General features: G+C 38.1%; 1 protein-coding gene across 1 annotated transcript in view; it reads left to right on the top strand.

The window, feature by feature from the left end:
- Positions 1–909: 909 nt before the first annotated feature.
- The window catches only part of mpp1 (MAGUK p55 scaffold protein 1), a 30,516-nt gene continuing 13,782 nt past the window's right edge, over positions 910–17,643 (top strand). Inside the window, exon 1 of the mRNA XM_056239125.1 lies at positions 910–1,287. Coding sequence (XP_056095100.1) covers positions 1,165–1,287 — 123 coding nt within the window. The 5' untranslated portion in view covers positions 910–1,164. The remainder of the gene's footprint in view (positions 1,288–17,643) is intronic.

Here is a 17,643-nt window from a genome sequence, read left to right as displayed (position 1 = left end):
TTAATTTAGTCAATCATTGTACAACGTCATAACACACCATAAACAAATGAAAAACTAGAGCATCCTCTTTCAAACTGCAAAAAAAAATAAAAAAATCTCTCCTCAGAAATACTTCTGCCATGTTGTAACAAAATAAATTATAATAAATAAATAAACTCCTTCCAAAATAAGAAAAAAACACTAAAATAAAAATGTCCTCAAAAATTATATGAACTCTTTATTTCAATCTCACCTGTTGAGCTCTTGTTTACAGAAGAAGCCTCCATGGCAATTGAAGACTTACGATTTTGTTCGTGTGTGGGACGCAAGGGGCGTACATGCTCTTAAATTTGATTTCACTCAAGCTATGTCTGAATTTCACACATCGACATCATTGACTGAATATGGAAAGGAAACGTTCGTTCATTGCTATTTTTTAAGAGACATGAGGATTTGTTTTCTTTCGCGCTGTTTTTATTTTATTTTTATTATTCATATATTGGTGGTAGCCTGGTAGGCTCCTGAATCACCACTGAACAACAAGCTGAAAAATTGTTGTCTTGTTTATGACATTTTCAGTTCCATAGGGAAACGAAACATCAGCAGAAAGTGGTAAACACAAAACTGTATTTCGACAGACCGTCAGCTAATTTTAAAATCCTATTACGGAGAAGGCTTTGCTCATTAATATTTCTCGAACCGTCATGGAGAATCGAATCCAGTCACATTACCTACTTAATATTCATGATCCACGCCTTCAATAACAGGATTCGCCAGAGAACTGGCGCCCGCCTACCGACGCTGTCTTTCGGCCAATCCATTTGGACCATTCGCGTTACGTAATTAATATTCATAATTTGAGTCTTTGCCATAGTAGAAATCGCTTGCGGTTCCCCGTTACGTTCTGTCAGGGATAGTAACTACGCAAGTGCGCACTCTGAAGGGAAGCTGCAGTGTTCCAGCCCCCTCCTCACACTAATGTTTATGTGCTTTGTCAGCTGTGTCTTCTCTTGCGCAAACTCCGGACTTCGAGCCCGAATCTCAAGCTTTATCTTCAACTATCTCAAGCTTTCTTATCACGTCGTGTCGCTCTACTGACCCACCCCTTTCGGACCTTGAGCAGACCCAAAGCGGTCCACACTATTTTCCCTTTTTTTCTACCCCCACCCCCTCAAACTGTGAAACATGACATTAAATTCCAATAAAAACGAACCTGCTGTCACTCTGGAGCGTGTGAACAGCGCGCGAACGGCTCTCTCCGATCTCTATCTGGAACAGCTGCTGCAGAATAAACCCAAGTCTGACAAGGTAAGAGGATTCGCATTAAACAACACGATCTAACGCGACTCATTTCCTTATTCCATCATTTCCATTTGACAATCGGATGTTGACCGTGTCTGTCGATAGTTTTTTATCAGTGTCACTGATATAAGAGTTTCTTCTTGTGTACATGAAGGATGAAGATGTGCTGGTTTAGACCGGTGCAGCCCGGTTTGACATCACACCGCTTCTCAGAACAACTTTCCTCATACCATTAGATGTTTTGACGATTTCAGCCTGAAATAGTTCGCAAATTTCACATGACTCGCATATACAGGCTTTGAATACATGATTGAATATTATTTTGCATGACGCATCGTGACGTCACGTTAATAGTGGCTGGGAACTCCGACTCATATCTGCGAATCGGTTCGTTCGAACACTATTAACCGATCTTTTAAAAAAGTTTCGGCGATTCTTTTAATGCCATGACGTTTTTCCAGTACGTTTTATTTGTTTCGTGTTTTTTTTATATTTAGCTATTAAGGCTTCCGGAGAATCGCTCAGACAGTCTGCTTTGTGAACAAATCTTTCATAAGGTTTAGTGAACCGGTTCACCAATTCATTGAAAAGAAATTATTCATTACGCAATAGCTACATGGCAGCTGTGTGCGCGTCGTTTCTTTCTGGAACAAATAAATTCATTTATATAAGTATGTAATTTTATGCTGGTTTGGATTTTTCTTCTCTGTGTCTGGAAACATATTCTTATGCTCTCAGATAATTTAAGACAGGCCTACTGTTTCTACTTTTTGTTGATGTCATATAACGTTACTCGAATCACCGGTCATATCAAATGACTAGTTTGCAAATAAATAAGGAATTTGTATTGCTTAAAGGTTGCTCTTTTATAGCCCAAGACACCTAGAGTTCAGCTAGTTTATGTAACTTTTTTCTGACATAAGTCTGTCAATTGTGGATATAAGAGTTTTAATATTTAATGTAGATATAATAGCTCAGATGATTTGAAATAAATTCCTCAGCAGTGGGTCTGGGGACTTTTTTTCAGGAGTAAATAGAACTCTGACACTTCAGGTAAAGTCTCAATTTAATTTTGTTCCTTTCTAGGTTAAACAATAGAGACAACAGTGATCTAATTTATTATTCCTATGGGCTAGCAAATAATCACACCATATAACATTTATCTTAAAACACAGTCATACTTTGACTGATAATTTAATCAATCATCAAAGTGATGTCTCAGATTCACACGTCAACTCATCATCATTACCAGTCTCTCTACTCTTTACTTTTATGAGTTAACGCCGTTAACTGCTTTTCCTTTTGTTATCAGCAGTGCTGGTGATTGTTCAAATGAAGTTCATAGACTTGGGATTAGAGATGATCAGATTATATTTTTTCTTGTCCAATTTCATTTCATTTCATTTCCTTTTTTTTTTTACAACCAAATGAGCTGATTCCAATACTAGCCTAGGCTAATTGCCGATTTTTTTCTTTTCTTTAAGCAACAGGCAAGAAAGATTGCAAATGGTAAAGCTTACATAAGCTGTTGAAAGAAAATCCATGAATAAAGGCAATATAGGCTATTCTGTGTAGGCTTTTCCTTTTGTTATCAGCAGTGCTGGTGATTGTTCAAATGAAGTTCATAGACTTGGGATTAGAGATGATCAGATTATATTTTTTCTTGTCCAATTTAATTTCATTTCATTTCCTTTTTTTTTTTTACAACCAAATGAGCTGATTCCAATACTAGCCTAGGCTAATTGCCGATTTTTTTTCTTTTCTTTAAGCAACAGGCAAGAAAGATTGCAAATGGTACATGAACATGAAATTGAAATGAATGAATTTTATTAGAGCAAAAAACAGAATGGTCTGACGTTATGGTAACTTTGTAAAATTACATAAAACCAAAATAAAATAATTTGAAACATTATGTTATGCAATCTAATGTCAATGTAATTTTAAGATCCTACAATCCTACACAGAATAGCCTATATTGCCTTTATTCATGGATTTTCTTATGTAACAGCTTATGTAAGCTTTATTCTTTTTTTTTTTTTCTTTTTTTTTTACAAAAACAAGCATTTCAACTTTGTCACAAGCTAGACTTTTTCTTTTCTCATCCACCACGTTAAGCCGAGCTGAACAAACATTCACTGTCTCGTGCTGGGTGCAGACAGGTACGTTCACAATTGTGCTGCAACAGACCGACTCTAGTTCGCTTCTTGGTATCTGCGTATGTTTAGCATCATCAACACATTTAAAATACTCATCGTGTTCTTCTGGGTGATGGACTTCCAAATGTCAGATCAAATTTGTTGTGCCGAATGTCTTCACTGTAATTCTTCTGCAATTAACTTGACATTACAGCTTGCAATCTTAACATCCTGTTCACAGACTTTGTAATATGACATTTTGGGAAATTATTACAATGTAGTTTCTTTGCATGCAAGGTGTACTTTTGGAACACAGATTAGCCAAACAAAAAAAAGAAGAAAGATTAATGGCCGGTCAACTGGTGCCCCTCAACCTGGGACATTATGTTCGAAATTGTAAAGACATTTCCAGTTGTGAAGGTCTAGTTTACTAACAAGGTTAATGATAAACTTTTCAAGACACAGGATGATGTGACAGTAGTACTCATGTGGCGAGGATTGGGTTAGTAGGAGTCACAATAGATATGTTAACTCTGGTTTGCTATAAGAAGTCATTAGTCTTCTTGGTCAAATGTGTGTTGTCTAATAGTTTGAGGGAGACCCACTGAAACTACGCATTATGAATTTTTCCCCTGCACTTCAAATTGAAATGAACAGCTGATGTTTATGTCTATCTCTGGGCCTCTCTTGCTGGAAAATGTTGCACATTATCCCTTTGGCCCTGTTTACACCTCTGGTATCACAAGTAGACAAGGGAGACACATTCCCGTTTATACCACTCTACAGATAAAGCGTTGTGGAAATTTCAGTTCGCGTACCTACCCGAAGTGATAAAATAATATAAAATTCTGTATCAAAATTTATAGGCAAGACAAGTAGTTTGTTTAGGCTGGTTTGTAGGGAATTACAAACCTGCGCACATATATTCAAACGCATATAGAATCAATTCTTAGTGCGCATGTGAACGCCATCAGCGTTTATCACAGGTTTGCGTTTAAAGTCTGTTTAGAGAGAACGGTGTCGCCGTAGCGGCCCCTAATTTAATAACGGATGATCATTTCGACGGGGGTGAGTCAATCAGGGCTAGCTTTGGCTGGAAAATAACATTATTCAAGAACCGCTATAAAACCAAACCAATCTCTGTTACCTTAAATTATATGTTTATCTCTGTAAAGCTGCTTTGAAACAATCTACAATGTTAAAAGCACTATATAAATGAGGATGACTTGACTAGACCTAAGGGCAATTGCATAAACATAGCCAGTATGTTAAGACTGTGACTTAAGTACTTAGTATGACTGTGGCGAGCAGGATGAGGCCGAGGGCCGTAGGAGAATGGCGAGAGGCCGGTGGCGTGATTGATAATGAGCGACACCTGCGCGTCGCACCGGTCTCGTATCTCTCACGGAGGAGCGGAAGCATAAAAAGAGGAGCGACAACGGTGAAGGACGAGAGAAGCCAGGCCTGGATTTATGTTGTGTTTTGTTATGTGACAGCAGTCGTCCGTGAGGGTCTCCGTGAGTTTTTTTTTTTTACATTCAAAAACTTGAATAAACGTAAAATGTCACATATAACAAAACACAACATAAATCCAGGCCTGGCCTCTCTCGTTCTTCACCGTCATCGCTCCTCCTTTTATGCTTCTGCTCCTCCGTGAGAGATACGAGACCGGTGCGGCGCGCAGGTGTCGCTCATTATCAATCACGCCACCGGCCTCTCGCCATTCTCCCACAGCCCTCGGCCTCGTCCTGCTCGCCACAATGACCAACTAGCGATTAGTCAAAGGGCAATCAGTCCTACTTGTAAGACTTCTGTCCTACTTATGTCCTGATTACTTCGAAGGGAAGGTCTATGGGCGGGTCCCTCTGTTTTCATTAAAACACCAGTGGGAGGGTTACATGTCGATGCACATTAATAAAGTTGTTTGCAAACAAAGATGTTGCACAAAGTTTTGTGCATGTACAGTTGGAATGAAAATTATTCAACCCCCATTGCAAAACAGGTTAATTGGCAAAATCTACAGACTTTCAGCTGTTTGCGATGAACAAATTAAACAAAAGTAATTGAAATAGCTCAACACAACAAAAGTGTTTTCCCCAAATTCAAATGAAAATGCTAAATTATTCAACCCCCTGAATAGAATCCCGCACAACAACACACATCTGCAAAACAGGTGTTCTCTCAAGCACACCTGATGCAACTAATCAAGGGCTTCATTAGTTGCACCAGGTGTGCTTGAGCTAGAACACATGAAATATCTGAACTGGCTAGGTTTGTTGAGTGTTCACGTTTGAATGCATGTTTGAAATATGGCAAAGTCAAAAGAATGGTCCAAAAAATTAAGAGAAGATATCATTGCCCTTCACAAACAAGGAACTCTGGGGCTACTTTGCATCCTCTGGCACTGGAAACCTGCAGCGTTTGGAAGGCATGACGGATTCATTTTTGTATATTAGGAAATCCTAGTAGAAAACGTCATTCCGTCAGTGAGGAAGCTGAAGCTTGGGCGTCATTGGACCTTCCAACAGGCCAATGATCCCAAGCAGCATACCTCAAGTTCCACCAATTCTTGGTTTCAGAAGAAGTCCTGGAAGATTCTACAGTGGCCTCACAGTCACCTGACTTGAACTCATATCTCTGGTTGGATTTGAAGAAGGCGGTTACAACATGCAAACCCAAGAATATTACTGAACTGTAGACCATTGCTCATGGGGAATGGGCTAACGCTGCCAGAAGCTGGTGTCTGGTTATACATCTTGTTTTCAGCAGGTCATAACAGAAAAACAGTGTTCTACTAAGTACTAAAGATGCTTGCCATGAAGGGGTTGAATAATTCTGAGACTGCAGAAGACATTAAAAGTTGCATTTTCAGTTGAATTTGGGGAAACCACTTGAAACATTTGTTGTGTTGAGCTATTTCAATTACTTTTGTTTCATTGCAAACATCTGAAAGTCTGTACATTTTGCCAATAAACCTGATAAATCTAATAAATAATAACCTAATAAATAAATAAAACTGTATATGTATGGGCTTTTTGAGTAATTTCTATGCAATGGATGAAATAAGCTCACAGAACTTTAATATGCTTTCATAATGAGACAACAGAAAAAGGAGAGCAGACACTTTTATTTATGCAATAATAGCCACAAGACCCTGTTGAAAGCTGTGGGATCTCGCTAGAAGTCAGGACTGGTGGAAGAACATTGTGCTCGCTATGATGTCCATCCACAAGGATGCAATGATTCTTTTTCATGTTTCAAAAAACCCTTTTTGCTTCAGCCCGGAAAAATTTAAAACCCACCTGACCAGTGCGCTTCCCAACAACACGTTCCACAATGATTACGCTTTAGGTCAGTAGGCGGAGAGCTGGCAGTCATTTGCGACTGTTAGAACACATTCGGCCAAATGAGAGTTTATACTACAAAAGCAATCCGGTCGAATGCGTTTTCGACTAACTCTTGTTGTGGTTGAAAGTGGGCAAGCTCAAAATGTTTTAGACCCCATTTACACCTGTATTTAGTTTCGTCCACTTGTGATTGGATCGACAAAAATGTAAAAGATATATTGTAGATATATTGGTGTAGCGATAGATGTAATAATCAGTACCGTATTTTACGCACTATACGGCGCACCGGATTATAAGGCGCACCTTCAATGAATGACCTATTTTAGAACATTTTTCATATATAGGGCGCACCGGATTATAAGGCGCATAAGATACTGCAGTCAAACGTTTGACTGGGTTTGCGTTATGCATCCACTAGATGTCAACAAATGTCAACAAAACAGTCAGATAAAGTCAAAATTCATTAAGCGTTCTGACAACTCCGTCACTCCCATGGTAACGTTGTTCAAACGTTAAAGGAAAACTCCGGTCAATTTTAACATTGAGCTCATTTTTTGTAAATTTGGAGTGCTGTCAGTACTGATGGACAAGGGACAAGTTTTAAACCTGCTTTTAGCCTCTTAACAACCTTAATGTGTCATTACAAGTGCACAGCCATGTGAGTGAACACGGTGAATCTGACTGCACATACCCGTATTTTCTTCCTGTTTTCGGTCGAAGTCCACAGTAGGCGATTGTCGAGTGCGCGCGCGCGATCATTGGTAACTAAGCAACAGTGGAGACTCAGACTGTCAGCTGTCAGCCGAAGACGGTGCTGTGTGGTGTTCTGAGAATATCAGCTCAAATGGATAGTTCATCCGAATCAGATGTTGAACACACGGAGGAGGTTTGATCGCGCGCGCTGCGCGCGCGAACTCGACAATCAACTACTGTGGACTTCGGCCGAAAACAGGAAGTAAATACGGGTAACGTTATGTGAGCCGGCTGAATAAAGAGATTATTCCTGCATTCGTGAAAGCTCGGATCACAGTTGAGACTGATATATCAGCCCAGGCATCCACGATCCATTGGCAGATAGTCCCGTCTTGGTAAACGTGTGTTCACCATCCAGATATAAGGCGCTCCGGATTATAAGGCGCACTGTCGGTTTTTGAGAAAATTAAAGGCTTTTAAGTGCGCCTTATAGTGCGGAAAATACGGTATACTAAAATCGAATGTTTACAATAAAGCTCGACTGTGTAATTTTACGTTTAATTCTAAATTGAAATCAAAACAATTTATTTTACGGTACAAAGATGGAAACCTTAAATATATTCTGATGCTGACTGTCCTGATATCATCTCCTTACAAAGTCAATTCAGCACTAATATTGGCCAATAAACATTATGGCACCCGTATACTGTGAATTGGCATATATCAGAATATCACTGTCTTTTGACATGTTAACTGCCATGCATATTCCACCTAGAAACACTTTAACTCTTTTTAAATGAGAATCATGGAGATAATAAACAAAACAGTTTGTTGCAAATCTACACACCAACATCTCATCAGAATACCAAACATGTAGGTATTACTGACAGGGGTGTCTAATTGAGCATTGTGGGTGCTGGCTTGCACCTTCTATAGATCTACAATGCTTAACTTCACTAGTCAAACTGAAGAAGCACACGCTTTCTATAAATAGAAGCCATAATTTTCTCTGCAGATAAAAGGGGGGAAGTCTGGAGAACAGTTTGTAGCTGCTTGTGTAAAACACAGTGTCCCTGTATTGTGTTTGCTTTAGATAAAAGCAAAAGACATGTAGCTTCCCTGTTCACACATGGGTGATTGTAAGTGCTGAGACTCTAGTACATCTATGAGTAGCTGGTCTACCGTAGAAATGGATATTCCCTGTGTAAACGTTTTGCAAAATCTTGCCAAAATTGAGTTTATGGAAACTTTATGTGTAAAGGGTTCTTATGTAAATACATCTGGTTATTCGGGCCAGAAAAATAGCTACACTTTATTCCTCTTAAATTGTCACATTGATCGAGCCATATTAAAAATCAAAGTACAAATTACCATATGGGGAGAAAAGAGAAAATCTGTCTGCTTGGCACTGGCACCATCATGTAAGTGTTAGGGGTGGGCGATATGACCAAATTCTTATTTCACGATATGAGAAATGTTATTTCACAATAACGATATATATCGCGATATGGTTATGTTGTGTTATTTTATCTCATTTATGTTATTAGAAATAAGAAAAAAGAAGCAAATTAGGACAAAAACAATATAACAAAAATATGAATCAAATTGTGTGTTTTTTTAGGTACATTAGGTTCATCTAACTTTAAATTTAAGTTAGAATTAGTACAACAATATAATAATCAAATGTAACAAATAAAATATTGCACTCTAAATTGTAATGTGAACTCATGCATTTTCTGTAAAGCTGCTTTGAAACGATGTGTATTGTGAAAAGCGCTATACAAATACATGTGAATTGAGTTTAATTGAATTTAAGCACAATAAGACGTGAAAGAGAACTGAATTTGCTATTGATAGACTGATAGACGCTGCTTTTCGTGCACGTGCACGCTGTGTCAGTCAGCACATGCACCGCATTGGGTTCTTTTTCACTGCTTATTGTGCTTAATAACACTTTTTAACATCGAGAACATCCCAAATTCGTGATCGCCTTCTGAGAGGCAGCTTTCTGTGCGCGCACTTTGGCAGTGTACCAGTCAGCATGAGCACCGTACCGAGCTTCTTTTCAGGAAATATTGTGCTCATAACTCTTTTTAACATCAAGCACATCCCCGCACTTTATATTCATGCATTTCATCACTCTGAAGTGTCAGTAGTGCTATACATTTACATGCCACGATATAGCAAAGTCTCTAATGATAGCCATTTTATACGGTGGTAATGATATATCGTCATACCACCCAGCCCTAGTAAGTGTTATATTTATATATATCGTGTGAATACAATATTGTATTTATATGCGTTCTGTGGAGACAATGTTTTAAATCAGATAGCAGTCCAATCGAACAGGATTCATGACCCGTTCAGGCAGGTTGGTAGCCTAGAAATCTAGACGCACCCTAGCGGCAGCGAAAATTATTTCGCCGCCAGTGTGGTCTAGCAACTCTCCATAGGCTTTTGAGCTGGAAAAACCAAAAACTGGTCGGGCCAATCACATCGTGTATAGAGTCGGCGGGCGGGCTTAACACAATGACGGCACAGTTCATGACGTTCCGCGTGATTTCCATAGGTGATTTCCCTGCTACTTGAAAACAATGAAGATGCAGCGGTCTTTCGAATCGGCTTTGGCCGCGACTCTGGAGGACTTGGAGTTAAGAGAACGTCACTTAAGTCATTCTTAAAAAAGGAATATGTGTTCGTAGTTTTGCCGACCTGATACGGCAAAAGTTTAATATATCAATTAGCTCCGCTGGTGGAAAAACGCATGGGACTCACTCATCCACAACCGTTCGTTGCTCTGGTTGGTTGTAGCGTTATCCTATTGCGTGCAGAGGGATTTTGAAAGGTAACCGTTTATCTCGCCCCTCAGATTGAGGCATGTCAATGGAGAGTTCCCAGACCTAACATCTTGATGTAGTTCTGGCATGCCAGGCTAGCAGGTTGGTCTACATGGTTTGAAAGATGACACACAGCTAAATCTCAGTAGTGTTGTTTTGGCCTGTGTTCGCTCAATGCAGTCGTCATAGATCAGCTTTGTCCTCCAGGGCTCAAGACTGGAGAGTCAACACACTGCAGATATCGGCAGAGACACCCAGTCTATCACACTTGTTTTGGTGAAGTGCACTGCAGTGCGTATCTCCAGAGCTCTTCTTTCTTTTAGATTTGTTTGCTTGCTTCAGATGAAGAATAAAAGACTACAGAGTTTCAGAATGAGGTGTTTTAAGTGATTATTTACATGATAAATGATTTCAAATATTTAAATATTTGTGTTCAGCACTGAAAATCAGGTGACCGCTAAACGTCTCAACCCATGCGATGACACTGCTTTGAAAGCAGAGGGGTTATTTCTTTATCTATTGAGTCACATGACAGTCCTGACACAGTGAAACTCTAAAGTAGGAAGTGTAGCGAGCTGAATAAGGAGATAATGTCGCAGACCATTATTTTGACATTGGGAATGAGGATGTGTTAGGGCCTGCCACAGATTGTCATCTTCCTCATATCAACCACAATCTTTTGGGAGTGTACAAATAAAGTGCCCAATTAGTATTACAGTCAATGGTTGGATATGGAATTTGCTTCAAGAGAATATGACCTCTGGCTGCTGTAAACTGCAATATCTGTAGTTATGAATTCTACTTGAAGTGTTGATTTCACAAGACCTGAGTCAACATGTTTCTTTGCATGGACACGCATTAGTAGGTTCTCTTTAGCTGACCCAACATTGATGTTTTATCAGCCAAATCATGGCATGCAAACTTTGCTCAGGATGTTTGGCTGTTTCCTATGAACATGTGACTTCCCTCTAATGACGACAGCTGTGTCAGCAGTATGAAGCGAGTTTACATGAGGCTTTACTATAGGGTTGGGTAACGAACTCGCTACTTTTAAGGGCACCGACCGAATTACATTGGTACTACCGAGTACCGGTTCACAATAAATCAATCGGTGCCCAATTTACCTGAGAGAACGCATCTGGGCACGAGAGTATTTAAATATGAATCCTGCATGCGCTGTGTGTCTCTGTGTGAATGAATGGCGTAGACGTGTGGTTTCATTTACCACACACACACAAATTGTGGAAAACAAAACATTTAAAAAATATATATATTAAAATGGTTCTTTTTATGAATTCAATTAATTAAGTAGCTAGTAGCCTACTATTTACGGGCACATATTACAGTATACAAACTTTACAGACAATGGCAGACAGCGACCAAGGCAGATCTGGCATAATGTCAATAACACTTCAATAAATGCATTAAAATGACATAACATGCCTAAAGTACCGAAAAAAGGTAGCGTTGGGTACCGGTACTGGTACCCTAGGCTTTACTGATGATTGGTCTCCAGGCTGGTATGGTTGGTATCAATTGAAAGTGGCAACTGGTGGGATTTAAAACAGGAAGCATACTAAATTATAGTTATATTTTTATAACTATTATCATTTTTAGTTAATTATAGACTTTTTTGTCTTTCTTTCTTTCTTTAAGGCCAGTTTACACCTAGAATGATAACTAATGATAAATATATTAACGTACTGTAGTACACTTGTGTACTGTAGTTATGCCATTTGCCGCTTTAAATGCTTGAGCTTTTTAAAGTCTGGTGTTTTCTGATTGACCGTTAATGTTTTTATCGTTTATCAGCTAGCAAAAAAAAAAACAACCTGAAAATGATTATAATAAAATTGTTCCTCGTTATCATTGTAGTTGTGGTGTGAACTTCTCTATTTTTACAGAATTATTAACGATTATTAAAACTTTATATTTATAGTAATCTTTATAGGTATTGTCCTTGGGCCTACTGGCCTTTAAAACAACTTTTTTTGGTCACACAGGAAATCTACTTTATTTGTTCGGCTGTATGTCCAACATAGGCTTGGGTCTTCCTTCCTTTTTAATTTGTACTGTATAGCTGCTGCTTAAATCGAAGCTTGGTAAATTTGTTGGTGATCAAAAATTATGTGTCTCCATATTTAACTGCTAGATATTATCTCTCTCTCTCTCTCTCTCTCTCTCTCTCTCTCTCTCTCTCTCTCTCTCTCTCTCTCTCTCTCTCTCTCTCTACACTGTAACAGCTGAGAAAGTGAAATACTTGATGATTGATAGGGCCCTACGGATGTAATGGTATGGTGCAAGCATATAAAGAGTCAAAAGTACTAATGCAAACCTTTACTCAGAATATAACTTAAACAGACCATTGAAGACGGCGGATGGTTCTCTGGTGGATGCTGGGAAATGTAGTGAGGAGGAGGAGACTAGATGGTGACCGTGACAGTGGAATCAATTTGACCCCCCCAAATTCCATTTTACTTTTCTGGATTCCCTTTTTAAAGTGAAATTATATTTTATTAATAAAAATAAAAATAAATTGAATTCATAAAACTTTTATTGTACTTTCAACAATTTAATAATTACTTTTTTCATACATTAATTGGACCCTGTGAAATGTTTAATTTTTTCAGAAATTATGTCTATTTTTATTTTTATTTTCAAAAACATTGGTAATCAAATTAAGGCAAAAAATTTTTTTTAAATGCAGTCACATTAAATTTAAAAATTCCCTTTATTTATTTTTTTGCAAAGGAAATGCTGCAGAGGTCTACTAAGAGGTAAAAAGGTGGGGTATGTGATTTTCTTTTTTTAACTTTTTTTTTTTAAAAATCACTTAAAATCCTATTCCTAACTCACTTACAGCCACAGAGTTAGAAGCACTGAAATGAAAATTAAGCAATTTAATCATCTGTGGAACGGGCAGGACTCGAAAAACTCCAGCCAATCATTTCCAAGACCACCTAGAATCATTGGACTGTAAGTGTGTCAATCAACCGGTCGTACCATACCCCCCTCCCCCATCCCCCTCGCCTGCGTGTCCCCTTCGTGCGCATACTCAAAGCTTGTGACCCAGTCACAGTAAGTGCAAGTCGCCCTGGTACAGAGAGAGAGAGAGTAAGTGCAATTTGCGTGTCCATGTTCTTCGAATGGGTGGAGTCAGGGCCAGCGTTGGAGGAAAGAAGGTAGGACCTTTTGAGTTGTGTATTTTCAAAATCTGCCGGCCGTTTTGCAAATCCCATACCCTACCTTTAAAATCAAAACATGGACAAAAATGATGTGATAGTCCTTAAAGTCATCATGAAATCAAAATGGACAATTCTTATTTTTTCATGATGGAACATATTTATTATAAATGATTTATCCCTGCAGATCACTATATAAAAAAAAATGTGCCCTCATAATCTTTTATCAAAATAACTTTCAACAACGTCTCTTCTCTAATGACGTGTTTACTGGCGTGAGGGCGGGACAAACTGTCACTCACATGAGATCCACCAATAGCAAACCACAATGATCCAAAGATCCAAACAATTCCCGATATTCTTGGATATACATTATAGTATGGAAGAAAAGACTATCTCAACTTGTGTTTCATGGCGACTTTAAAAAATAAAGATTTGATCATTTTTATTATATTAAAATTATTACTTGGAGACATGCCTTACTGTACAATAGTAACATATTTCCATCACAATTCCTTCAAAACTGAACTTTTCTTGTGACGGGTTGTCATAAAGACAAGTTTCTGTGTGTAGGCCTATAATATGACAATAGTTTTATCAAATGTACCACTTTTTCTAATTTGGATGAAAAAAAAGCTACTCTTTTCCATACAAATTTGGCAGTGATTAAAAAGTAGTCTGTATGATTCATGCTTTATATTCGAGGCGTTCAATATACTTTTAATCACTTTTATTATGAAAAAGTGTTTTGTAGCCTAAACAGGTTTGACTCGAGTGTTTACATGTGTGCACTGACAATTGTCAACTTGTGTGTTTAAGGGCATTGAGACATGATATTAAATTTGCACCTCTGCCTCTTGTCTTAATGTGTTCAGGCAGATGCTGTATTTAGACTGATTGAATTAAGTGTAAACGTATATGAGTAAGCACGCGTATCAGGATTATCATAATGTGTGTGTGTTATGTGTGTAAATGTAAATTTAGTCTCCCAGACTTGGGGCTCCCCTTCTGTCCTGTTATCTCACACTAATGGACCCGGTCATAAAAACCTGTTACTTTCACTGTGACTATCCTGTTTAGGAGAAATAAATGCAGAGTATCTAACATCCTTTTATTCAATTACTGACTTAGTCAGTTACAATTACCTAATTGTCATATAATGTGTCAAGTCAATTTTATTTGTATAGCGCTTTTCACAATTCACATTGTTTGTTTCAAAGTAGCTTTACAGAAAATGATGATGTTAATATTTATAACATCTTAATAACCTTATGCATATAGTTATTTACATTTAGCAGACAAGAGCTGGGTGATTATATAGTTTACAAATTGTGAGGATATTTTGCAGACTAATCAAATTATTTATTTTTTGTTAAACAGTTTATTGACAATACTTGTCATGTGTCAAGGATTTCAAAGAATGTTTTTACACTGTTTTTTTGGACTATAACTTTAGGTGTTGTCAAGTTCAAACCGAAATGATTCATGACTCATGACAAGTGAGATTTGTCTCATTTTTTGCTTTCAAAAACAACCTCTTTCAATAGACATGTTAAAGATTTCTTATAATTTTGTACAAGGCTGCAGTAATCTACTCCTAAGAGTTTGTTCATATGAGTCTAATCCTCTGTTTCTAATAACCTACGATCCCTGGTCCAATGGAAGGGGCCAGCTTTAATACATGTTGATGAATTGCCAATTAATAAAAACCATGCCATTATTGTTTACCAAAAATTAGCCATAAATGATTAAATAGGGAATGGTAGCTGTTGAGGTAAAGTGTGGAATTGGCTCAACTAAAATGAATGAAAATAGTTGAACTATATTCACATTATTAAACTTTTTACTGGTTAGTTAAGGAAAATTCAAGCATTGTGCAGTTAAAAATAAACAGTATACTGTACTCTACCTTCACAACAGACTCGTCTCTGGTGATGCAAAAGTTATCCAGACATTTTGTCTGCTTAAACCCACCCCTGCAAAATCTGTCACTAAATCCGTTTCAGCGATTTTATAGTGCCCCATTATGCCATTTTAAAGGTGCTCTAAGCGATGTCACGCGTTTTCTAGGCCAAAACATTTTTTGTCACATACAGCAAACATCTCCTCACTAACCGCTGGCTGCCTGTCCCCTGAACACACTGTAAAGAAACGCGATCTCTGTAGACAGCCCAGGCTCCACAAACAGCAACAAAAACAAACTGGGCTAACCCGCTCCACGAAACATGACAAACAGTTCCAGCCAATCACCGACAAGAAGGACTTGGGGGCGGGGTTTGGGGGGTTAGTGCGCGGATGAGGAGGAGGGAGGGTCTAGCTAGCCTCCGTTTTGTTTGACAATACTTTAAATGTCAACAAGAAGTGACGTCACCCGACATCGCTTAGAGAACCTTTAAATGTTCCTAAATTTGTTTTGGAGGTCGCCTACAATAGGTTTACATGCATCCAAGGTCACTTAAAATTTTCATATAATATACACTGCAGCATCACCTGTTTTCTCACACTGTCTGAAATGGTTTGAAAAAGGATTCTTTCTCTCTAAACCCCTCCTTTGCAAGAGCACACTCTGCTCTGATTGGTCAGATTGCCCAGTCTATTGTGATTGGTCTACTGCTTACAGTGCGTGTCAGAAACAAAGAATCCATTACCATATTTGAATTTCAGCTCCAGATGTTCCTCAGCACTTGATACACAGTAGGATGAACAGTAACAATGGAATTGGTTTTACTGTATAAATTCGAGCGCGAGTCCTCATCATTGTGGATGCAAAGTGGATTTGATTTGGCAGCGCAGTAAACAGCGTCTTCTCAAAATGAACCAAACTCTCCAGTCTCAGCTACAACTAGTGCTTGAGGACGGGTCAAAGTAGACGTAGCTCACTGGCAGCCAATGAAGACATGCGGGTATTTTGCCAATTTGTTACAAACCTACATAAGTTCAAGCAGGAAGTAAGACTTAATTACTGATGAAGAAAAAAAGGGACACTTTAATTAAGTGTTTTAGTTATGCTCTTTTCTCCTTGCCTTTTGTGTCCATACAATGGAAGTGAATTGGCACCAATACTGTGTGCCTTCCAACATTCTTCAAAATATGTTAATAATATTTTTTGCTTTCCACAGAAAAAAGAAAGTCATTAAGTTTTGGGATGACATGAGGGGAATGATATCAAATTTAAATTATGGGGTGACCTATGCCTTTAAGGAAAAAGTGTCACATCTTACCATAAAAACAAAGTGGATTTCACAATGTGGGAAAACATCATACTTCATCACAATATCTAGCTGACACCGGATTATGCTGGTTATCAAAACCTGACATCAGCCAATCGTCAGTCATCATGTCTTAAAAGCCGAGTTCCAAAGTCCTGATCGTGTAATACTAATGTGGTGTAAACTTTGCCCTGAGCTCGGGTCATTGATGCACTGTTGATATTCAGCATGTAAGAGCTTTTCTTATATCACTGCTTGAAGGGTTGTAAAAGTAAGACATGGCATTTTTATGCATGTCTTCATAGTATGATTAAAATGACTGACTGCTGCCCCCTAGATCCACTGCTGTGTCTGTGAAAGCAGATGATCGACTAACTGAGCATCTCTGTGAGATCATTTTGCTCAAAAATAATGCTTGAGGGCAGGTTACCAGAAATGGTTTTACCATAGTCCTGAACAATAAATAATTACAGAAGTTGACCTGAAAAGAAAACTGTCCATAAACGAAAAAATTTACTGAGAATGCAACATATTAAGCATAAAATCATGCTTTTGTAACTAAACGCGTTTGTCTTAATGTGCTTGAGTAAAAAAAATGTTTAAGCCTAGAGCTTCGGTCACACTATACTTTGAGCACTTCTGACACTGAGATATGAGATATGATGTCATGCTCTGGTGACTTTTGTAAAAGCATAAATTCTAAAACAAAAAATAAATACAAGATGTAAAAACACAATCTACTCCACTTTCCTGCAATTAGGGGTGGGAGATATTGACAAAAATGAATATCTCGATATTTTTTTCCAAAATCTCGATATCGATATTCAGACGATATTTTTGCAATCCTTCAAAGAAATGTGTGCAAACTGGCAAAGAAGGTCTAGTTGGTCTTTTGACTTGCTGCATTTTACCTATCATTGTATAGAATTACTAGTACATAAAGATATGAGACATAATTG

The sequence above is a fragment of the Rhinichthys klamathensis genome, unplaced genomic scaffold (genome assembly GCF_029890125.1).
Source record: "Rhinichthys klamathensis goyatoka isolate OS25496 unplaced genomic scaffold, OSU_Roscu_1.1 h1tg000554l_1, whole genome shotgun sequence".
Lineage (NCBI taxonomy): Eukaryota > Metazoa > Chordata > Actinopteri > Cypriniformes > Leuciscidae > Rhinichthys > Rhinichthys klamathensis.
The sequence above is the reverse complement of the archived record's forward strand: the minus strand, read 5'-3'. Positions and strand labels throughout refer to the sequence as shown.